Source organism: Diabrotica virgifera, chromosome 4 (assembly GCF_917563875.1).
Source record: "Diabrotica virgifera virgifera chromosome 4, PGI_DIABVI_V3a".
Lineage (NCBI taxonomy): Eukaryota > Metazoa > Arthropoda > Insecta > Coleoptera > Chrysomelidae > Diabrotica > Diabrotica virgifera.
In genome coordinates this window covers 29,608,535-29,626,130 of record NC_065446.1, presented here as the reverse complement: position 1 = coordinate 29,626,130, position 17,596 = coordinate 29,608,535, and the positions used below count along the sequence as shown (strand labels likewise).

Genomic DNA, 17,596 nt, shown 5'->3' with positions numbered 1-17,596 from the left:
ATATAACAAATTTTGCTTAAAATTTGTCCCTCTATCGATTTGTGAGGTTATTTTTAATAAAATAGTTTTCACCTCCCAGAAGGGGTGGTATCCACCCCCAGGCTAAAAGTGCAAGTTGCACCAAATCAGTATTGTTTCTTGAGGTATGCTCTAATTAGTCACCAATTTTAATGCAAATCGATGGAGATTCAACAAAATAGGAGGTGAAAACCTTAATGACTGCACTAACTTTCTCCTTTCATCCCTTATTGCTGCTTCCTGTATCCACTGAGGTGTCAGCCTGAAAGGGGTCATAATTGTCAATATACAGTGGACACATTTCACAGGAAAAACTCCATATTACTTATGACAATGATTTTTCGGCTCTAGCTCTCCGTCTATTATTAGTTTGATTTGAATGGTTTTTATTCCAGTAACATGTATGAATACTGTTTTTGTTGATATATGTTGTATTATAGGATATAATATATGTATTTAGCAACCATCACAGAGATAATAACTATAATAATAACATTGTCAAACTGTTGCATATACATATTGTACTTCAGTAAATAATATTACTGTATGAATCATAGATAACAGTTTATATTTGGTCTGTTTTAGATAAAGGCATGAATCAGATATGAGTTTATAATTTATTGTTTATCTAATAGGAGTATTTGGTGAAGTGAATAGTTTTTCAGAATGTATTGGAATTGATTATTTAGTCATATTTATTGCCTCCCCCCCAAATAAAATGTCTATAAAAAATAATACCATTGATTGATAAATATACAAGAAGATATGCAACCAAACGGGAGTTGATACCATGGGTTTGAGATGTAGATGGAATAAATTTACCTAAAACATATTCGGGTAGATTTGGTTATCGAAATTTGCACTCGCTCAACTGGTTGGGTTTGATAGTACAGACCAAAGAGTATTATAATAAAAATTGTTTATTTATTTTCAAGCATTTAAATTTTCTAATAAAAAAATAATCATTTTTAAAAATGGATTTATTAATATGTATAAATTAATGCAAAATTAAGGGTTTTTTGCAATTATCTTGGTCAGTTGTTTATGTACATATTTTAATTTACAAACTAGCAAATTAAAGAACTTTTTAAGATCTACAACATTTTTATTTGAAAAATTTTTCTCTAAAATACACAAGAAATGGTTTATAGATAAAAAAAGGATTTTTTCAGGCCTTATAGCTGTTTAAAAAATCAAAGCAAAATTAGCTGTACATCTTTAGTCCAGAGAAATAAGATTTTTCTCGTGACACATCCCCCTCCAGACCGAGACCAAACTTTTTGAGTAGTACTCAATTATTAACCTATATGTTTCCTGTAGCCGATTTTGATGACATACATAGTTATAAACAAATGAAAATCAAAAAACGGTAAATTTTCGCATTTTTCGTCTATTACCAAAAAGTTAAATACTTTAAACAAATTTGAGAGTAAGAAACTCATAAATCGTATAAAAAACTTCAATATGGCGTTCGCTGAATATGTCCACCCTTATTGGTTGCTTAGAAAATTGCAAAATAAATAATAAATTTTGAGTTTTTATAAATATTAATAACTTATGTAAAAATTAACTTAGAACCTTCTTATTACACGGAATGCTGAGACTTCTTGTACTTAAATTATATTTTAAATTTCAAAGCAATTGGTCAAATAGTTTAAAAGTTATTTAATTTGTTTTTCCCAAATTCATTTTTTTTGCAACACTATAAGTCAGAAAATTATGAGGTTACAATAATACTTAGGACAGTTTATGAAAGAAGAACATTTATACTATTACCTTAATTAAAAATAAATAACAAAAAATAATTTTAAACAGTGTAAAATTATTTTGCAAAAACATGTCGATTTTTTGCTTACTTATAAACAATTAGAATAACTTTTTAACCGTTACCCGTAGAAAAATTATTTTTTCATATTTAGAAAGACTGAACTTTTATACACATTTAGAAAGAAAAACAACTGTCCTAGGACAATTAGGGACAAAGTTAGCCCCCCATTTTTTTTAATTCACATGTTTTTGCAAAATAATTTTGCAATATTTATAATTATTTTTTGTCATTTTTTTTAATTAAATTAATACTGTAAATTTTCTTCTTTCATAAACTATCTAAAGTATTACTGTAACTTCATCATTTTCTGACTTACAGTGTTGCAAAAAAAATTAATTTGGGATAAACAAATTAAATAACTTTTAAACTATTTGACCAATTGCTTTGAAATTTAGGGTATGATTTAAGCACCATAAGTCTCAGCATTTCGTGTAATAAGAAGGTTCTAAGTTAATTTTTACGTAAGATATGAATATTTATAAAAACTCAAAATTTATTATTTATTTTGCAATTTTCTAAGGAACCAATAAGGATAGACATATTCAGCGAACGCCATATTGAAGTTTTTTATACGGTTTATAAGTTTCTTACTCTCAAATTTGTTTAAAATGCCTAATTTTTTAGTAATAGACGAAAAAAGCGAACATTTACCGTTTTTTGATCTTTATTTGTTTATAACTATGTATATCATCAAAATCGGCTGCAGGAAACATATAGGTTATTATAATAGATGTCCATACTACTCAAAAAATTTGGTTTCGGCCTGGAGGGGGTTGTGCCACCAACAGGATATTTTTTTCCTTATTTCTCTGAACTACTTTGCAGAAATATCATCAGTTATCCCTCATCTACCGTTTAACATCTTCAAAATCTTTATAACAATTTTTCATGTTTGACTATTGACTGGGACCAATATCAAAGAATATAAACATTAATAGAAGGGTACTGCCCTGTAACGTTTCAGCATAGAATTTTGTGCACTGAGTAGGTGCATGTGGCCTGACAATGACTACAGTATTTTCAAGGGACCAATAAACGTGACTATCTGTTCCATTCAAATGCTTCTTCTAGGAGAGTATATATTCTTTGCCAATATCTCGATCTTCCTATAAGGAACCTAAAAGAAAGTCCACTCGATTTATGAGAAGAAATGATTATAAATGAAAATAAATAGGTTTTTTTGTGTATATAGTTAACTGATTACACTATTTTTCTAGTTACCGTCAACTTCTTCAAGAACATTATCGATATGGGCTGAACGTTTCAAATTCTTGTGGCCCTATTTATATTAAAGACCCAGCAGATAATGCATATCTACGTAAGTGATCTAATTAAGGTTTGCTTTGCAAATACTCAAAAATTAATTTTTTTAGCGATACTTATGGCATTTGTGATATTATTTTCATTTGGAACATTTTGGTATATGGTTAAATGTATTTACAAAAACAGTGGTAGAGTAAGACAACTATTAACATGGACTACAGAGATGGAGGAAGTAAGTGTGTAATTTTTTTTATTTAATTGATGATAGTTTTTACCGCATTATGTAAAATATGAAACTTGAGCTAAAGTATTAATCTAAACTAACATAATAAATAAGTAGATCAATGTATATCTTGAAACCGTTGAAGCTGGAGGAAGAAAACTTAATTCAAGTGATTTCATTCCAGTGTTTTCTTACTTAATTTAATATAGCAGCTTTGATCATAAAAATATAGAAAAAAGTATCTGTTTAGAGTTTTATCCTTCCTCATTCAGAAGCTGCCTTCATTTTGACATCATCACTTCTCCTGTTTCATTGATTATTTCGGTCGACTAGATAAGATTATACCCAAAAAAATAAAGCAAATAGATGCTTACAGTTCAGATTAATTATTAGCTTAATGAACCATTTTCTGAAAATTTTACTTAAAATTGTACATCAACGTATACAGGGTAGCGAGAACGTATGGAAACACGGTGATTTCTCGGAAACCGCTCGAACGATTTTTATAAATTTTGGTGGGTAGGGGTGTCCTAATGCGGCCAATATTATAGTGGTAATTACATTGTTGTCAAATCTTTCGTTTTTCTGGAAATCTATTTTCTTATTTTAAATGGAACACCCTGTATATTTTTTGCGTTTTAAAGTCTTTAAGAAATACTGATTATTTTTCATGTTATGTTCCCTATACCTAAATGCCATAATTTCGGAGCTATTGCTACATTTATTAAAAAAAAAAATTAACAATTTATAAAAATCAATTTTTCGGCCCAGGTAGACATTATTTTAGGTTCTTTGGATCATTGGGAACAAAAAAGGTCTTTTGTAATTTTCCTCAAAAGTTAATCGTTTCCGAGTTAGGTATAAACAATTTAAAACTGAAAAAAATCGAAAAATGGCGATTTTCAAGGTTTAAAAACAAATAAAAAAATCATTTTTAAAATTACTAAGTACCTAAAATCAAGCTCAAACCGTTTTCTATCTTTATTCTAAAATATTGTTTTTTTTAATTGTTAATAAAGCTCATATGAGAGGACGGGTTATCGGGCTGCATTAACAACTAAAAATTAATGTTTTAGAATGAAATAAGACCAAATCACTTATCTGATAAAATAAGGTTTGATCTTAAATTTAGGTACTTCATAATTCCAAAAATAATATTTTTTACTTATGTTTTTGAACCCAGAAAGTCGTCATTTTTCGATTTTTTTCAATTTTAAATTGTTTATAACTCGGAAACAATTAACTTTTGAGGAAAATTATAAAAGATCTTTTTTGTTCCCAATGACCCAAAGAACCTAAAATAATATCTACCCGGTCCAATAAAATAAATTTGTATAATTTGTTAAAATTTTTTTTTTTTAATAAATGTAGCAATAACTCCGAAAATATGGCATTTATGTATAGGGAACATAATATAAAAAATAATCAGTATTTCTTAAGGACTTTAAAACGCAAAAAATATACAGGGTGTTCCATTTAAAATAAGAAAGTTCATTAGATTTCCAGAAAAACGGAAGATTTGACAACAATGTAACTACCACTATAATATCGGCCGTATTAGAATACCCTTACCCAGCAAAATTTATAACAATTGTTCAAGCGGTTTCCGAGAAATTACCGTGTTTCCATACTTTCTCGCTACCCTGTATACAGAGAATGTGAGAGAAACCTGAGCGACAATCAATTTTGATTTCGCATGGGGCTTGGTACAAGGGGGGCATTATTTGGCCTCCAGATATTACTACAAAAATGCCGAGATTAGCGAAAAGACATGTTTCTCTGTTTTATCGACTACGAAAAAGCTTTTGATCAAGTAAAACACACAGAACTCATAGAAACCCTAACGCAACATGGTATAGATTCTAGATCATAACAATGTGGCCCTTCTTAAAAACCTATATTGGGATCAAATGGCGTCAATCAAAATAGACAATCGTTTAAATAACAGCAGACATGTCAATAAAAAGAGGAGTTTGTCAGGGCTATGTACTTTCTCCACTATTATTTAATATATATTCCGAAAAGATCTTTCAAAATGCCCTCGAAAATATTGAAGAAAGAATAAAAATCAAACGGAGAATACGTAAACAACTTAGATACGCAGACGACACCGTTAGTCTTGCGGACAGTGCTGAGGGTTTGCAACGACTTTTGAATGTCATATCCAGAAAGAGAGAGAGAGATGGCAGCTTGGGGCTGAATATAAACACAAATAAAAAAAGTAATGGCTGTTAAACGTGCACCAAATGCTGACATTAATATTCGTATCTATAACAAACAGATAGAACCCTTACAAAGATTCCAGTAAATTGGTTGGTGGATAACAAGCGATCTTGACCACGAGGTCTAAATACGTGCTCGTTTAGAGTATGCTAGGTCATCTTTCAAAGAATGAAAAAATTCCTAATATATTTTTCCTTAACGTTGGATATCCGATACCAATTTGTAAAAGAATTCTTTATTCCATATTGCTATACGGAGAGGAAACATGGACCCTCGGAATTACAAGTATGAGGCGTATAGAAGCCTTTGAGATGTGGGTTTAGAACCAACACCGAGATGCTGAGAAGAATGGGGACTGAGATAGAACTCCTAAATATTGTAAAAACATAAAAACGAGTTATCTAGGACATATTTACAGAGAAAGATACAACTTTTTAAGACTCATAATGGAAGGGAAAGTGGAAGGAAGAAGAGATCCAGGAAGAAGAAAATGCTCCTGGCTGAAGAACGTAAGAGACTAGCATGGACACACATTCGATACTAAGAACCGCTCAAGATAGAGAGCCATTTGCTGTAGTTATTGCCAACTTCAGTAATGGAGAAGGCACCTTAAGAAGAAGATAAGATCAGATTTCGACCTGCGTTTAAAGGGTCAATTTAAAGGGTGGTGCCTACCTTTTTCTGTAAGAGGCTCACTTGAATATACTGTGTATATTACGTGTATAATTTACGAACCAAAAAGGGTTTTCAGTTGAAAAATTGTGGTCCATACCCCTCATTTCTCTTTTTGGATTTTTAAATAATTAATTTACTTTTTTTTTAAATCACCTTCTGTTATCTGATCTCGTGACTGCAATTTATTTAAATACTATGTTTACTGCAAGAGTAAGATCAGTAAAAAATAAGTAAAAACAGTATCGCATTTTAAATCTTCAGGATTTGATTGGTTCATCGGCAGGAACACCAGTTGTTTTCGAACGACCACCAGTAGCCTTGCTCAAACATCCTAATCGCTTAAAATCCGTTGATACATTTAGAGGTTTGTGTATTGGACTCATGATATTTGTTAATTATGGAGGAGGGCAGTACTGGTTTTTTAAACACTCTGTATGGAATGGTTTAACCATTGCTGACTTGGTATTCCCCTGGTAAGTAATGATACCAAATCTATGATGGTCCCAAACCCTTTTTTCAGTGCGTCACAGATTATCGAATTATCTCTAACGCATTACAGTTGGAAGTGACAGAAAAAACGTACCTCTGTGATTATTATACATTGAACTTAAAAAATTATGTATTTCTTGACGGGTATTTGCATATTAAAGCGGATTTATACTTATAGATAACCTATAGATAAATAAATAACCAATCAATGAGGCGAGTAAAGATAATTTGACACAAAAATAATCGATTATATGGTAAAATGACAATTGTAATTTCTAGGTTAGTATTTTTCAGCGACGTAAATATAAATATTTTATGTCATTGGTATATTCGGACATTGTTTAGTGAAATTTGATTTTATATTTATTTATTTTTACATTAAAATATTTTAAATATTAATATATATAAATATATATTATATAAATATAAATATTCTGACATCTGTCAGATTTAACTAAAATGTCATGTAATGATTTGCGACATTCTTAAGATCCCATATGACGTCAAAATTAATGACGCACTGAAAAAAGGGTTTGGGATCCAAAAAGGGTTTGGTTACTTGTGTACAGTATTGAAAAGTTTTTAAGTAGGGAGAATAAGGTAAAAATGAAAGGATGGCTCATTTAAATATTACTGTTTCAGTGAGATATAAATGTATTTAAATTTTTTCAAGAGTTTTTTCGCATCAATGAACAGAAAGACATTAATTATGTGTAATTAATATATGTATTTAAAATTGATAATTAGATTGTCTTTTTTACTAAATGAGATTTTAGTATTAAAAAAATCATATCAAATTTCATCAAGTTGTTTAATTCTTTTTTTGTTTTTTTAAGGCTATCGGTACATAATTCGCAAATATTTTACGGGTATCCCTACTTTTTCTGTCTTTACACGACAAATTACGTGTAGTAAAATTCACACTGGTATGGGTATGGATATATAAAAATTACTAGAATGTCATTCTACTTGAAAATGTCATTATTAATTTAAAGAGATGTCTTTTGAATGTTATTGGATAACTGTTATTTTTATAATTGCAAATTATTAATTCAGTTAATAAATGTGATAATTTTTTCACTAACTATGTATTCAGTGATTGTAATAATTTATATGTACAAAAACAAACTAATACTCAATCGAGAAAATAGGAAAAGTGTTAAAGTGATTTTTTAATAATATATTGTTAATATGGAACGCTTACAATTTTGAACATCTTTAACAACAAAATACTTGGATCACAGAATATATTCTCCTGATGTATTCTCTGCTTGGATCTTCCACAAATAATACACAATACAATAATACCTCTTCAACCGCTGGGGTTACGTTCCGAAGAGAAAGGTGCGGTTGGTGAAACCGTGGTTGGCGAGGGATCCACGATCCAAAGAAAAATATGACATATAATCACAATTTGGTTACGTATGTAACCAAATTAGTATGTATTGTAACCTCGGAGATCGTTGGGAAAATTTCCGCTCAAAATAACAAAATTCAGTTTGGCAACACTGTGTGAATGTTGATAGTAACATATCCATTTTAAGATAAACAGAACTGTAATTTAGTCTAGACGAAGTAATATATTTTTTTGTCAACAAAAATGAGGTTTTTCAACCAAATAATATTTCAAATATTATGATGTGCAAAATAATTTTTAATTGGGTTCTGCTAATGAGCTTGCTTTTTTGTCATTAAAGTAGAAAACAACTTTAAATTTCACTCATTAAATCATTATCATTATTGTTATTTTAACTGTACTAATATCCGTCCACTAATTCTGAATGATAAATGGGTTGTTAAAACATTTTATCTGTAGCGGCTTCTGGAATGTCTTAAAAATATCGAATTTCATTGATAAAATGCACATATCCCACCGATCTTCGCTTCGATCATACATAGAAAAAAATATGATGAAATTGCATATCTGTGAAATAGTACTATCATATCAACAAAAATAAAGAAGCTGAGATCAGCGTTCACATTCGCCGGTATTTTAAACCTTCCGAATCATAAACTAATTGCCGTAGTCAAAAGCCCGCATTTCACTCTCGCCGAAGTCGATCGAGGTTCAACAAGTACGAGAGTGTAGACGGCCACCTTGTGTAACTTCGCCTCACTTCGTTCTACTTCCATTCTCTGTCGGTCTGGTCAAAGGGATCTTTGTCGGTATCGCACTTCGAACGAGTGTGTAGAGAGGGTACTTCGGACTTCGGTCAACTTTGGCGAAGTAACTTCGCCGAGAGTGTGGAGCCCGTTTTACTACTAAGAACAAGCGCCAGTGGCGTATCATGAGTAATTTAACGCGACTGGTCAAATTATAAGAAATATATAAAAATAATAAAATATTCTCATTAAAGATTCAACAGATATCGCAAAACCGCGGATAAGTGAAACCGCGGTTGATGAGTCCGCGGATAACGAGGGCTTACTGTAAATAACTTTTTATTAAGTTCACGTCTTAAATCAATTATTTATCAAATACACTATATATCAATAATATTATTTAATCAACAACTCAAAAAATTTTCCCGATGCCATGTCAAATATTTAAAATTGTCACTGATTGTCACTGTCTGACTGACAGTATGCTGACAATATTCTATTCGACTGAGTGCGTTGTATGACAAAGATAGATTTGGAAATATTACCACGGTCATTGTGTTCATTTTTTTCGAATCCTGAAAAAAACCAATAAATATTTTTGAAAAATTTAATCGCAGAATGAAAGACTATATTATTACCAAGGGCCGAAAGTCCCTTAGAATAAATAAAAAGTTTATTTTGAATGAGATATTTTAAATTAAATATCACACTAAATTTTCTCTTAGTTTTTCACCCCTGTAACTTATTAAAATAAACATTATAGAAGTTCTCAGGGACTTTCGGCCCTCGCCAATAACGTAATCTTTCATTCTGCGTTTAAATTTTTCAAAAATACTTATTAGTTTTCTCAGTATTCGAAAAAGATGAATCCCCATTTGAATAGCATTGCAGCCGAAAATACGTACCCATCCTCTTAAGCTAAATTAATTTCTTTTTCAGATTTTTTTTGAGCATTTTTCTATCTAAAACTTTTTATGAAGAGGAGAAAACTCTCTAATTCCGAGGTGGAACACCATCGTGCCCAGATGATGCATGGCACAGGGGAGAAAGTGTTGCTTAAGCGATGTCTCAGAGAATTGGCGAATTCTGGGGTCTTAGCACGACAAGGAGCACTGTCTTGTATGACAGTATTTTATCCCAGTTAGTTTAAACTTTAAACACATATGAAAAGCGAGACAAAAAGACAGCACAGGCAATGGGAATGGTCAGGAACACTCCAGTCGCGGATTCTGTATCTGTGTCCCAAATACTTAGCCAGAACGCGTGCTGCGAGGAGCAGACTATGCGGGATGTATCAAAAAACACCTCCTTGGCGCCCAATAATGGAGGATGAGGAGAGAGGCAAAAATGGCTGCTGGGACGTGGACCACAGTAAATCCCAATAAAACCAAACTAGGGGAGTGCATATAGATTTTCACTTCGGAAAAAATCAAACAAGATAGAACTTTTTGTAATTTCATTAAGAAATGTTTAATAAACAACATATCAAAAAGTTCTACTCGAGAAGTGGGTGCTTCATTTTTTATTAAACAAATGAACTACGAAATTAGATGTTTTTTTATAAATAACTCCAAAAATATAAATTTTAGAAAAAAAACTGACTTGACCCATTAAAAAATTCAGAAAATTTTACAAAAAAACCTTATATAAAGAATTTTCTAAAATTAAATCTGTATCTTCTATAATTTTTTATTTATAACGCTAAAGTCACCCTTCTCGCAAACATTGGCGCACTGTAAACTAACGTACGGCGAAGTGCACGGTTGAGTTATTTTAATGTAATTCTTTAACTAATGGATCAAATGAAATTTTACAAATTGAACATGAAAGAAGAATAATTAAGCTATCTTATGGTTATAATAGAAATAAATAAAATGTATGGGCATAAGTATGGTGTGGGCGGAAAGTGAGCCTTACATGAATTTTGTTTAAAAATGATTTAAAAATGAGTAACTAATACAATTTTTCTTATAAAACTCTCAATTTTGCACAACTTACCTTTCAAGCATCTTACTAAATGATGTTTCGTTCAAAAAAATCTCAAAAATTTAATTCAAATGATATGACGTCTCAAAAAATGTAATTTTTGAAATCTTCGTAGTTTTATAGAATTACCACCACTTTAAGACGGTATAAAACAAGTTTGAACAGATCTATTTCAGTTTTATAAGTGCTTTTTTAAAGCTTAGGATGTAATCTTTAAAATGCACTAAATTATTTTACTTTAGAAATGAAAAAAACTATTTCTTTTTAAGAAAATTAAGATAGATAACAAACATGTAATACAAAATCCGAAAATTACAAGCTAAAAAAATGTTTATACAAAGTGACCAAAACTTTTTTCTGTAAAACTGACCTAAAATACATTTAATAATAAGCTTCAACAATAATAAATGTTCAGCTAAAAATTTTTTGAAGTTATACTTCTTTACCGGCGATAGAGGGTGATTTTTTTATATGTTAAAACCTATCAGCCCGGCGCATGCGCATTATAACTTTGTTCTGATTGGATGTTCAAATGACATGTCAAAAATTATCCGATATGGCAGCTGTGGTTTGGAGGTAAAGGTAAAGGTAAACAAATGTATAATATATTAGTTTTATTGTTGTGAGGACAGAAACAAAAAAGTTTATAATATTGTAGTGACTTTTAAATAGTTTTTAAAAGCAACAGGTACGTAATAATTGTTAATGTATCATGGGTATAAACCTACCTATTTGATCTGCCAAAATACATAGTATGTAATACTTTTATTTATATAATTTGATTACCATCAAAATTTCTATCAATATTCACCTAATATATTGTTTTTTACTCTATGTTTTGTTGTATTTTTTCAATTCTAAATCATTTCAATTCAAAATTAAAATAATTTGATCAATTTTCAAAATACATATCAAAATATCACAAGTTTAATCCGTTTAGTTAGTCGATCTTCGTAAATAATGACACATAGTGTCCATGGCTAAGCGGAGAAGGCGAATGACTTCCAATACCAACCGCTCTTATCAGCGCTGGTTCGAGTCCCAATAGAAACTTTCTTTTTTGTTTTTTTTTTAATACATTTTATGATTGTAAGTATATTTATTATATAATTGTATTTTCAGAAAATACGTATTTAGTTAAAAAAATTTTCGACAATTAATGTTCAGACATCATTTGTGGCTTGTTTAATGTGTTTGTGTGTGTTTTATTCTTTTATTTTAATTTTTGGCACTGTTCTAATAAAAATGTTTGAGAAGTAGTAAGTATAAATTAGTTTAATATTTAAACAAAATATAAATAAAAAGTATATTAATTTCGTTTAAATCATATAATAGAAGTATAACTTCTTACGTGCGTACAAAGTACACACACATTCTTTTTTTTGGCTCTTATACAGTATGTCTGCGTAACTTGGAACCTATTGATAACTTTTTTATTATCAGTTTTACGAAAAAAAGTTATTCTTTATAAAATACTCTGCATCGTATATAATCTAAGATACAATCATCAAATATCAAATTTAGTTAATGTTATACGAGGTATGTCAAAAAATATTAATTTCACTCAAGAGTAAAGTAACTTTACATTTCACAATATCGAAAATTGTTATTAAGAAAAGTTGTCTGGAATTAAAAAAATTGTTTTAGTGTTCAATTACATCTAATTAAAATATTGTGAATAATAAAGGCACTTAATTAAGAAAAATTCATATTTTTTACATACCTCGTATAAAATTAAAAAAGTTTGATATCTGATGGTTGTATCTTAGATTTTATACCATGGACAGCATTTTATGAAGAATAACTTTTTTTCGTAAAAGTGATTATTTCATTCATAGGAGATTCTGACCAATAGAAAGCTACAGAAATCTAAATTAAATCGATAATTTTTGATAATTTCCCGTCGTCAAGTATATTACGTCAGATGCCCTTCGTTGCTACGAAAAAATACATTCATTAACATTAATGACAATTAATGTTTTAAAAATTATAAAAGTGATGACTTTCAACCGTAAAATATTTATAACAACTGTGTGTTTAATTGTACTTACATAATTAAATTACAATAATATTTTGGTTTTGAACAGTTTTATTCATGAAATAATCACAACAAATTGCACTCGATCTCTAAAATTAATATAGAATTTTAGAGCTCTTGTGCAATTACTACTGATAATAAAATAGTTATCATAATTGTAATAAAATGATGATGAGTATCCGTAATTTGAGAAAAAATTGAATTTTTTTTCGATTAGAATGATGTAATTGTATATTTAGACATATTTTCTAATTTCAAACAACTTTTCATAATAGCATTTTTTTGATATTCTGGAATATAAAGGTACTTTACTCTTTAACGAAATTCATATTTTTGACATAACTCGTATAAAATTGATAAAATTTGATATCTGATGGTTCAGTTTAAGATTTTTGACTATCCAGAGCATTTTATTAAGAATAACTTTTTTTCGTAAAATTGATAATAAAAAAAGTTTTCCATGTGGTTTCTAGCTACGCAGACATACTGTATAAGAGCTTCTGCATAAGAATTTTCAAATTGCAATGCCATATTCGGATTCAGCATAATCAGAAACAAAATAGAAACATATTTGATCAAAGTAAAATGATGAATTTAACGATATTTTTAAAATTATTTATACAAAACAATTGTTATTGTTTAAACAATTAATAAACAATTAGCGACCAAATCTGCGAGTAGAACTTTTTACTTTAACATGTATATAAACTAACAAAAAAGTTTTAGAAAAATGTAAGCTTGTTTGAATTTTTCCGAAACAATGCATGTTTTCGTTCTATTTGCACTCCCCTAAACCGGAAGTACCGGCAACACTCGAGAGTAAAAAGAGATCTCAAGAGAATATCATCACTCTCCCCCACTATAAAGAGTTGCTGAAAAATCAAGAAGATTGACGAGCAGACTAGGTCATATTATAGCAACGTGACAAAAGTATTTAGAATGGCGGTGGCATACACACACACACACACACACACACACACACACACACACACCATCATGATATTCAACTAGATCAGGCTCAAGTAGATCTGGTGATTAACAAACTGGAACATGCAGTTGGTGAGGTTCCTGTCTGAGTTCAGAATCAACTTCTGCAGTTCCATAAAATACCTTTTAGCGCAGGTACGCTGTGCTAACATACAAGAACAAATGTTGATCCTAATAGTACGCCCAAGCGTCCCATTGTCATAGGAATCCGTATGCGCGCCAATGGTGTATATAAAATTCTTAAATGTATGTCAAGAAATGCGTAATAACTGTCTTAAAACCCACCGGTTATAGAGCATTGAATAAATAATCAGTTTGTAAGAAAACTTTTAACAGCTCGTATCTCAGAAATGAAGCATTTGCGGGCGTTTATAGAGCATACAAAGCATACGTTTATAGAGCAAACTGTCATTATTTTTTATGTAGAACTAGCTGACCCAGCGAATTTCGTACCGCCTTAGAAACAAATCAATAATGTGTCAAAGTTCAATAAATAAAAATTAACAGAAAATCAAAAAATACTTAAAAAATATATGTATGTATTACATAATATAAAAGTATCTATTTAATTCATTCTGATAAGTAATATTTTTTTGCGGTGCGTAAATATTAAACGATGGCGGTTTTTCAAGGCACGATTAATTTTCTTGGCCAGAAACATGGACACACAATGTTTCCCGCAAACTCCCAAAAAACTTGCGATTATAAAGTAGCAAGTCACTGACTTGCTGTTGCGTTTAGTAAATTTCAATTTCTGACTTTATCATCGACTAATCTCGTATGCTTTAAATGATGACGCACGGGTAAAGACTCGCGGACTCAACTGTACATACATACATACATACAAACATTCATTTTTATTTATTTAGAAGAGGTAATATTTAGATGGCTATTAAAAAATAACGGTTGGTGATAGAAAAGTGAAAATTTAGGGTTGAATATATATTTTGGTTCTATATCATATGAAATTAAAAGAGAACAGTTTGTCCAAAAAATAAAAAATAATTATGGGGGGCTGGGGGCAACCCCCGTTTTACTTAGGTTGGTGGTACCAACTCAGAAACCATCCTGGGTTCATGTACAACAACTTTGATTAAGGTCATCATATGATAAAATGCATAGTTTGCGAGTCTATAAGGTACATACATACATACATACAAACATTCATTTTTATTTATATAGATTACCCCTTAAAGTGTGTCACACTTATTTAGAAAACCTTGTCTGTACATGCATATATCTTTCTGGGACAGTATTTATTTAAATGGGCAGGAGTAATACTTTGACCTATCCAAGTTAATTAATATTATATCCTTATTTAGGTTTCTGTGGTTAATGGGATTATCACTGACTATATCTATTCAAAATAAACTAAGAGCTCTTGTACCTAGACGACTTATGGTTTTTCAAATACTCAGAAGAACTCTTATATTGATTCTTCTCGGATTTCTGCTAAATTCGAACAAAAATTTGTCGACAGTCGCCGATCTTCGAATACCAGGTGTACTTCAAAGAATTGGTTTGACCTATATGGTTGTAGGGCTGATTGAAGTTTGCTTCATTAAAAGATCTGAAACTGAGGTAAGTTCCGTTTTTTTTCTTTTATATTATTCACTAACACTTACTTATGGTTCGTACAATATAAATAGCAAAGATTCAAAATTCAAAAGATTCAAAAATTTATTGACTACGTTTACAAAAAAATTTTTTGAATTGTAGCAAGTCAATTTGATATATATAAAATACATGAGATAATGTGTACATATATACAATATAACATATAGAAATATAATTACATTCACGCACATTTACAAAATATGACATCGGAAAACATAGTGAGTAATATTCATGTCCTTGATACTGCTTTAAAATGATCGAAATATTCACTAACAGAGTAAAAAGCATCATAGCAATAGCGTTGCACGTCATCCGCGTCATAGCAAGTGACGTCACATGATACCAACACAAAATATTTAAGTCGTAGGTCTCTTTCTTTTTAGAATCTTGAGCCAAATACACTGGAATTACAGCCACTAGACTACTATGTTGATTTTTTAGCCAAGAGGAGTAAACTAAAAAGACAGATTCACACCCAAGAAAGTTACTAGAAAAGTCACCAAAGTCATCTTCTTTTTTCGTTGATCATATCAGCTTTCGATGATAATCCATACATATTATACAGGGTGTCCCGAAAAGATTGGTCATAAATTATACCACAGATTCTGGGGTCAAAAATAGATTGATTGAACCTCACTTACCTATATACAATAGTACACACAAAAAAAGTTACAGCCCTTTTAAGTTAAAAAATGAAAATCGATTTTTTTTCATATATCGAAAACTCTCAGAGATTTTTTATTGAAAATGGACATGTGGCATTTTTATGGCAGCAGCATCTTAAAAAAAAATTAAAGTGAAATTTGTGCACCCCATAAAAATTTTATGGGGTTTTGTTCCCTTCAACCCCCCCAAACTGTTGTGTACGTTCCAATTGAATTATTATTGTGGCACCATTAGTTAAACACAATGTTTCTGAAGCTTTTTTGCCTCTTAGTACTTTTTCGATAAGTCAGTGTTTATCGAGATATTTTGAATATTTGTCGAATCCACCACATATTTGTATATGGCTAAGTATGGTTATAGAGACCTGTTAATAATCTGAAAATTTATTTATAATTCACATTTTTAGGTATATTTTGAAAAAGAAGCTACATCTCGATAAAAGGCGACTTATAAAAAAAAGACTAAGAGGCAAAAGTCTTAAAAACACTGTGTTTAACTAATGGTACCACAATAATAGTTTAATTGGAACGTACACAAACATTTGGGGGGTTAAAAGGAACAAAACCCCCATAAAATTTTTACGTAAATATATTAAAAAAGAGGCCGCATCTCGATAAAAACTGGCTTATCAAAAAAATACTGAGAGGCAAAAAAGTTTTAAAAACGTTGTGTTTAACTAATGGTACCACAATAATGAATTAATTGGAACGTACACAAAAGTTTGGGGGGGTTTAAGGGAACAAAATCCCCATAAATTTTTTATGGGGTGGACAAATTTCGCTACAATTTTGTTTTAAGATATTCCTGCCATAAGAATGATACATGTCCATTTTCAATAAAAAATCTCTAATAGTTTTCGGTATATTGAAAACAATCCATTTTCATTTTGTAACTTCAAAGGGCTGTAACTTTTTTTATGAGCACATTTGTACTAAGGTAAGTTAGGTTCAATCGAATTATTTTTGACCCCAGAATGTGTGGTATAATTTATGACCAATCTTTTCGGGACACCCTGTATTATACTAACACATCGTTAAAGAGTTCTGAAAACAACTGTTTTTATATAAAAGTAGACTAAAAACCTAAAAATTAAAGGAATAATTCAGAAAACACAAAAAATCGCTGTTATACCTACTTAACCTATAAAATGACAGATGTGCCAAAATTTCATAAATATCATTAGTGTCAAAATTTAATAACAGTGGAGTAAACTTGCCTGCGGTTGGACCAATTAGAAACAAGCATTACGGCGCGGTAAATTTGAATCACTACTCTTGGTTAAAAAACAAACTATAGACATACTTCGTTATGTACGCGTATATAGAAATAATATTTGCAGATTTCTATTAATATTTTTGCCACAATAAGTAATTTTTGTCACGCTGAGCAGGCAGGAAGTTAGATGCAATTCATGGATCTCCCTAGCCTTCTTTGCCTCAGCATTCGTATGGTTTGCAAATTATAGAAACCGCGAAGGCGT

General features: G+C 30.3%; 1 protein-coding gene across 2 annotated transcripts in view; it reads left to right on the top strand.

The window, feature by feature from the left end:
* Nucleotides 1-17,596, top strand: part of LOC114349364 (heparan-alpha-glucosaminide N-acetyltransferase) — a 43,938-nt gene that overhangs the window by 10,839 nt on the left and 15,503 nt on the right. Inside the window, exons 2-5 of one of the 2 annotated variants that reach the window (XM_028299713.2) lie at nucleotides 3,064-3,164; nucleotides 3,220-3,341; nucleotides 6,471-6,703; nucleotides 15,156-15,414. In XM_028299713.2, the coding sequence (XP_028155514.2) occupies nucleotides 3,064-3,164; nucleotides 3,220-3,341; nucleotides 6,471-6,703; nucleotides 15,156-15,414 (715 nt within the window). The remainder of the gene's footprint in view (nucleotides 1-3,063; nucleotides 3,165-3,219; nucleotides 3,342-6,470; nucleotides 6,704-15,155; nucleotides 15,415-17,596) is intronic. The other variant, XM_028299715.2, reaches the window with a different exon arrangement.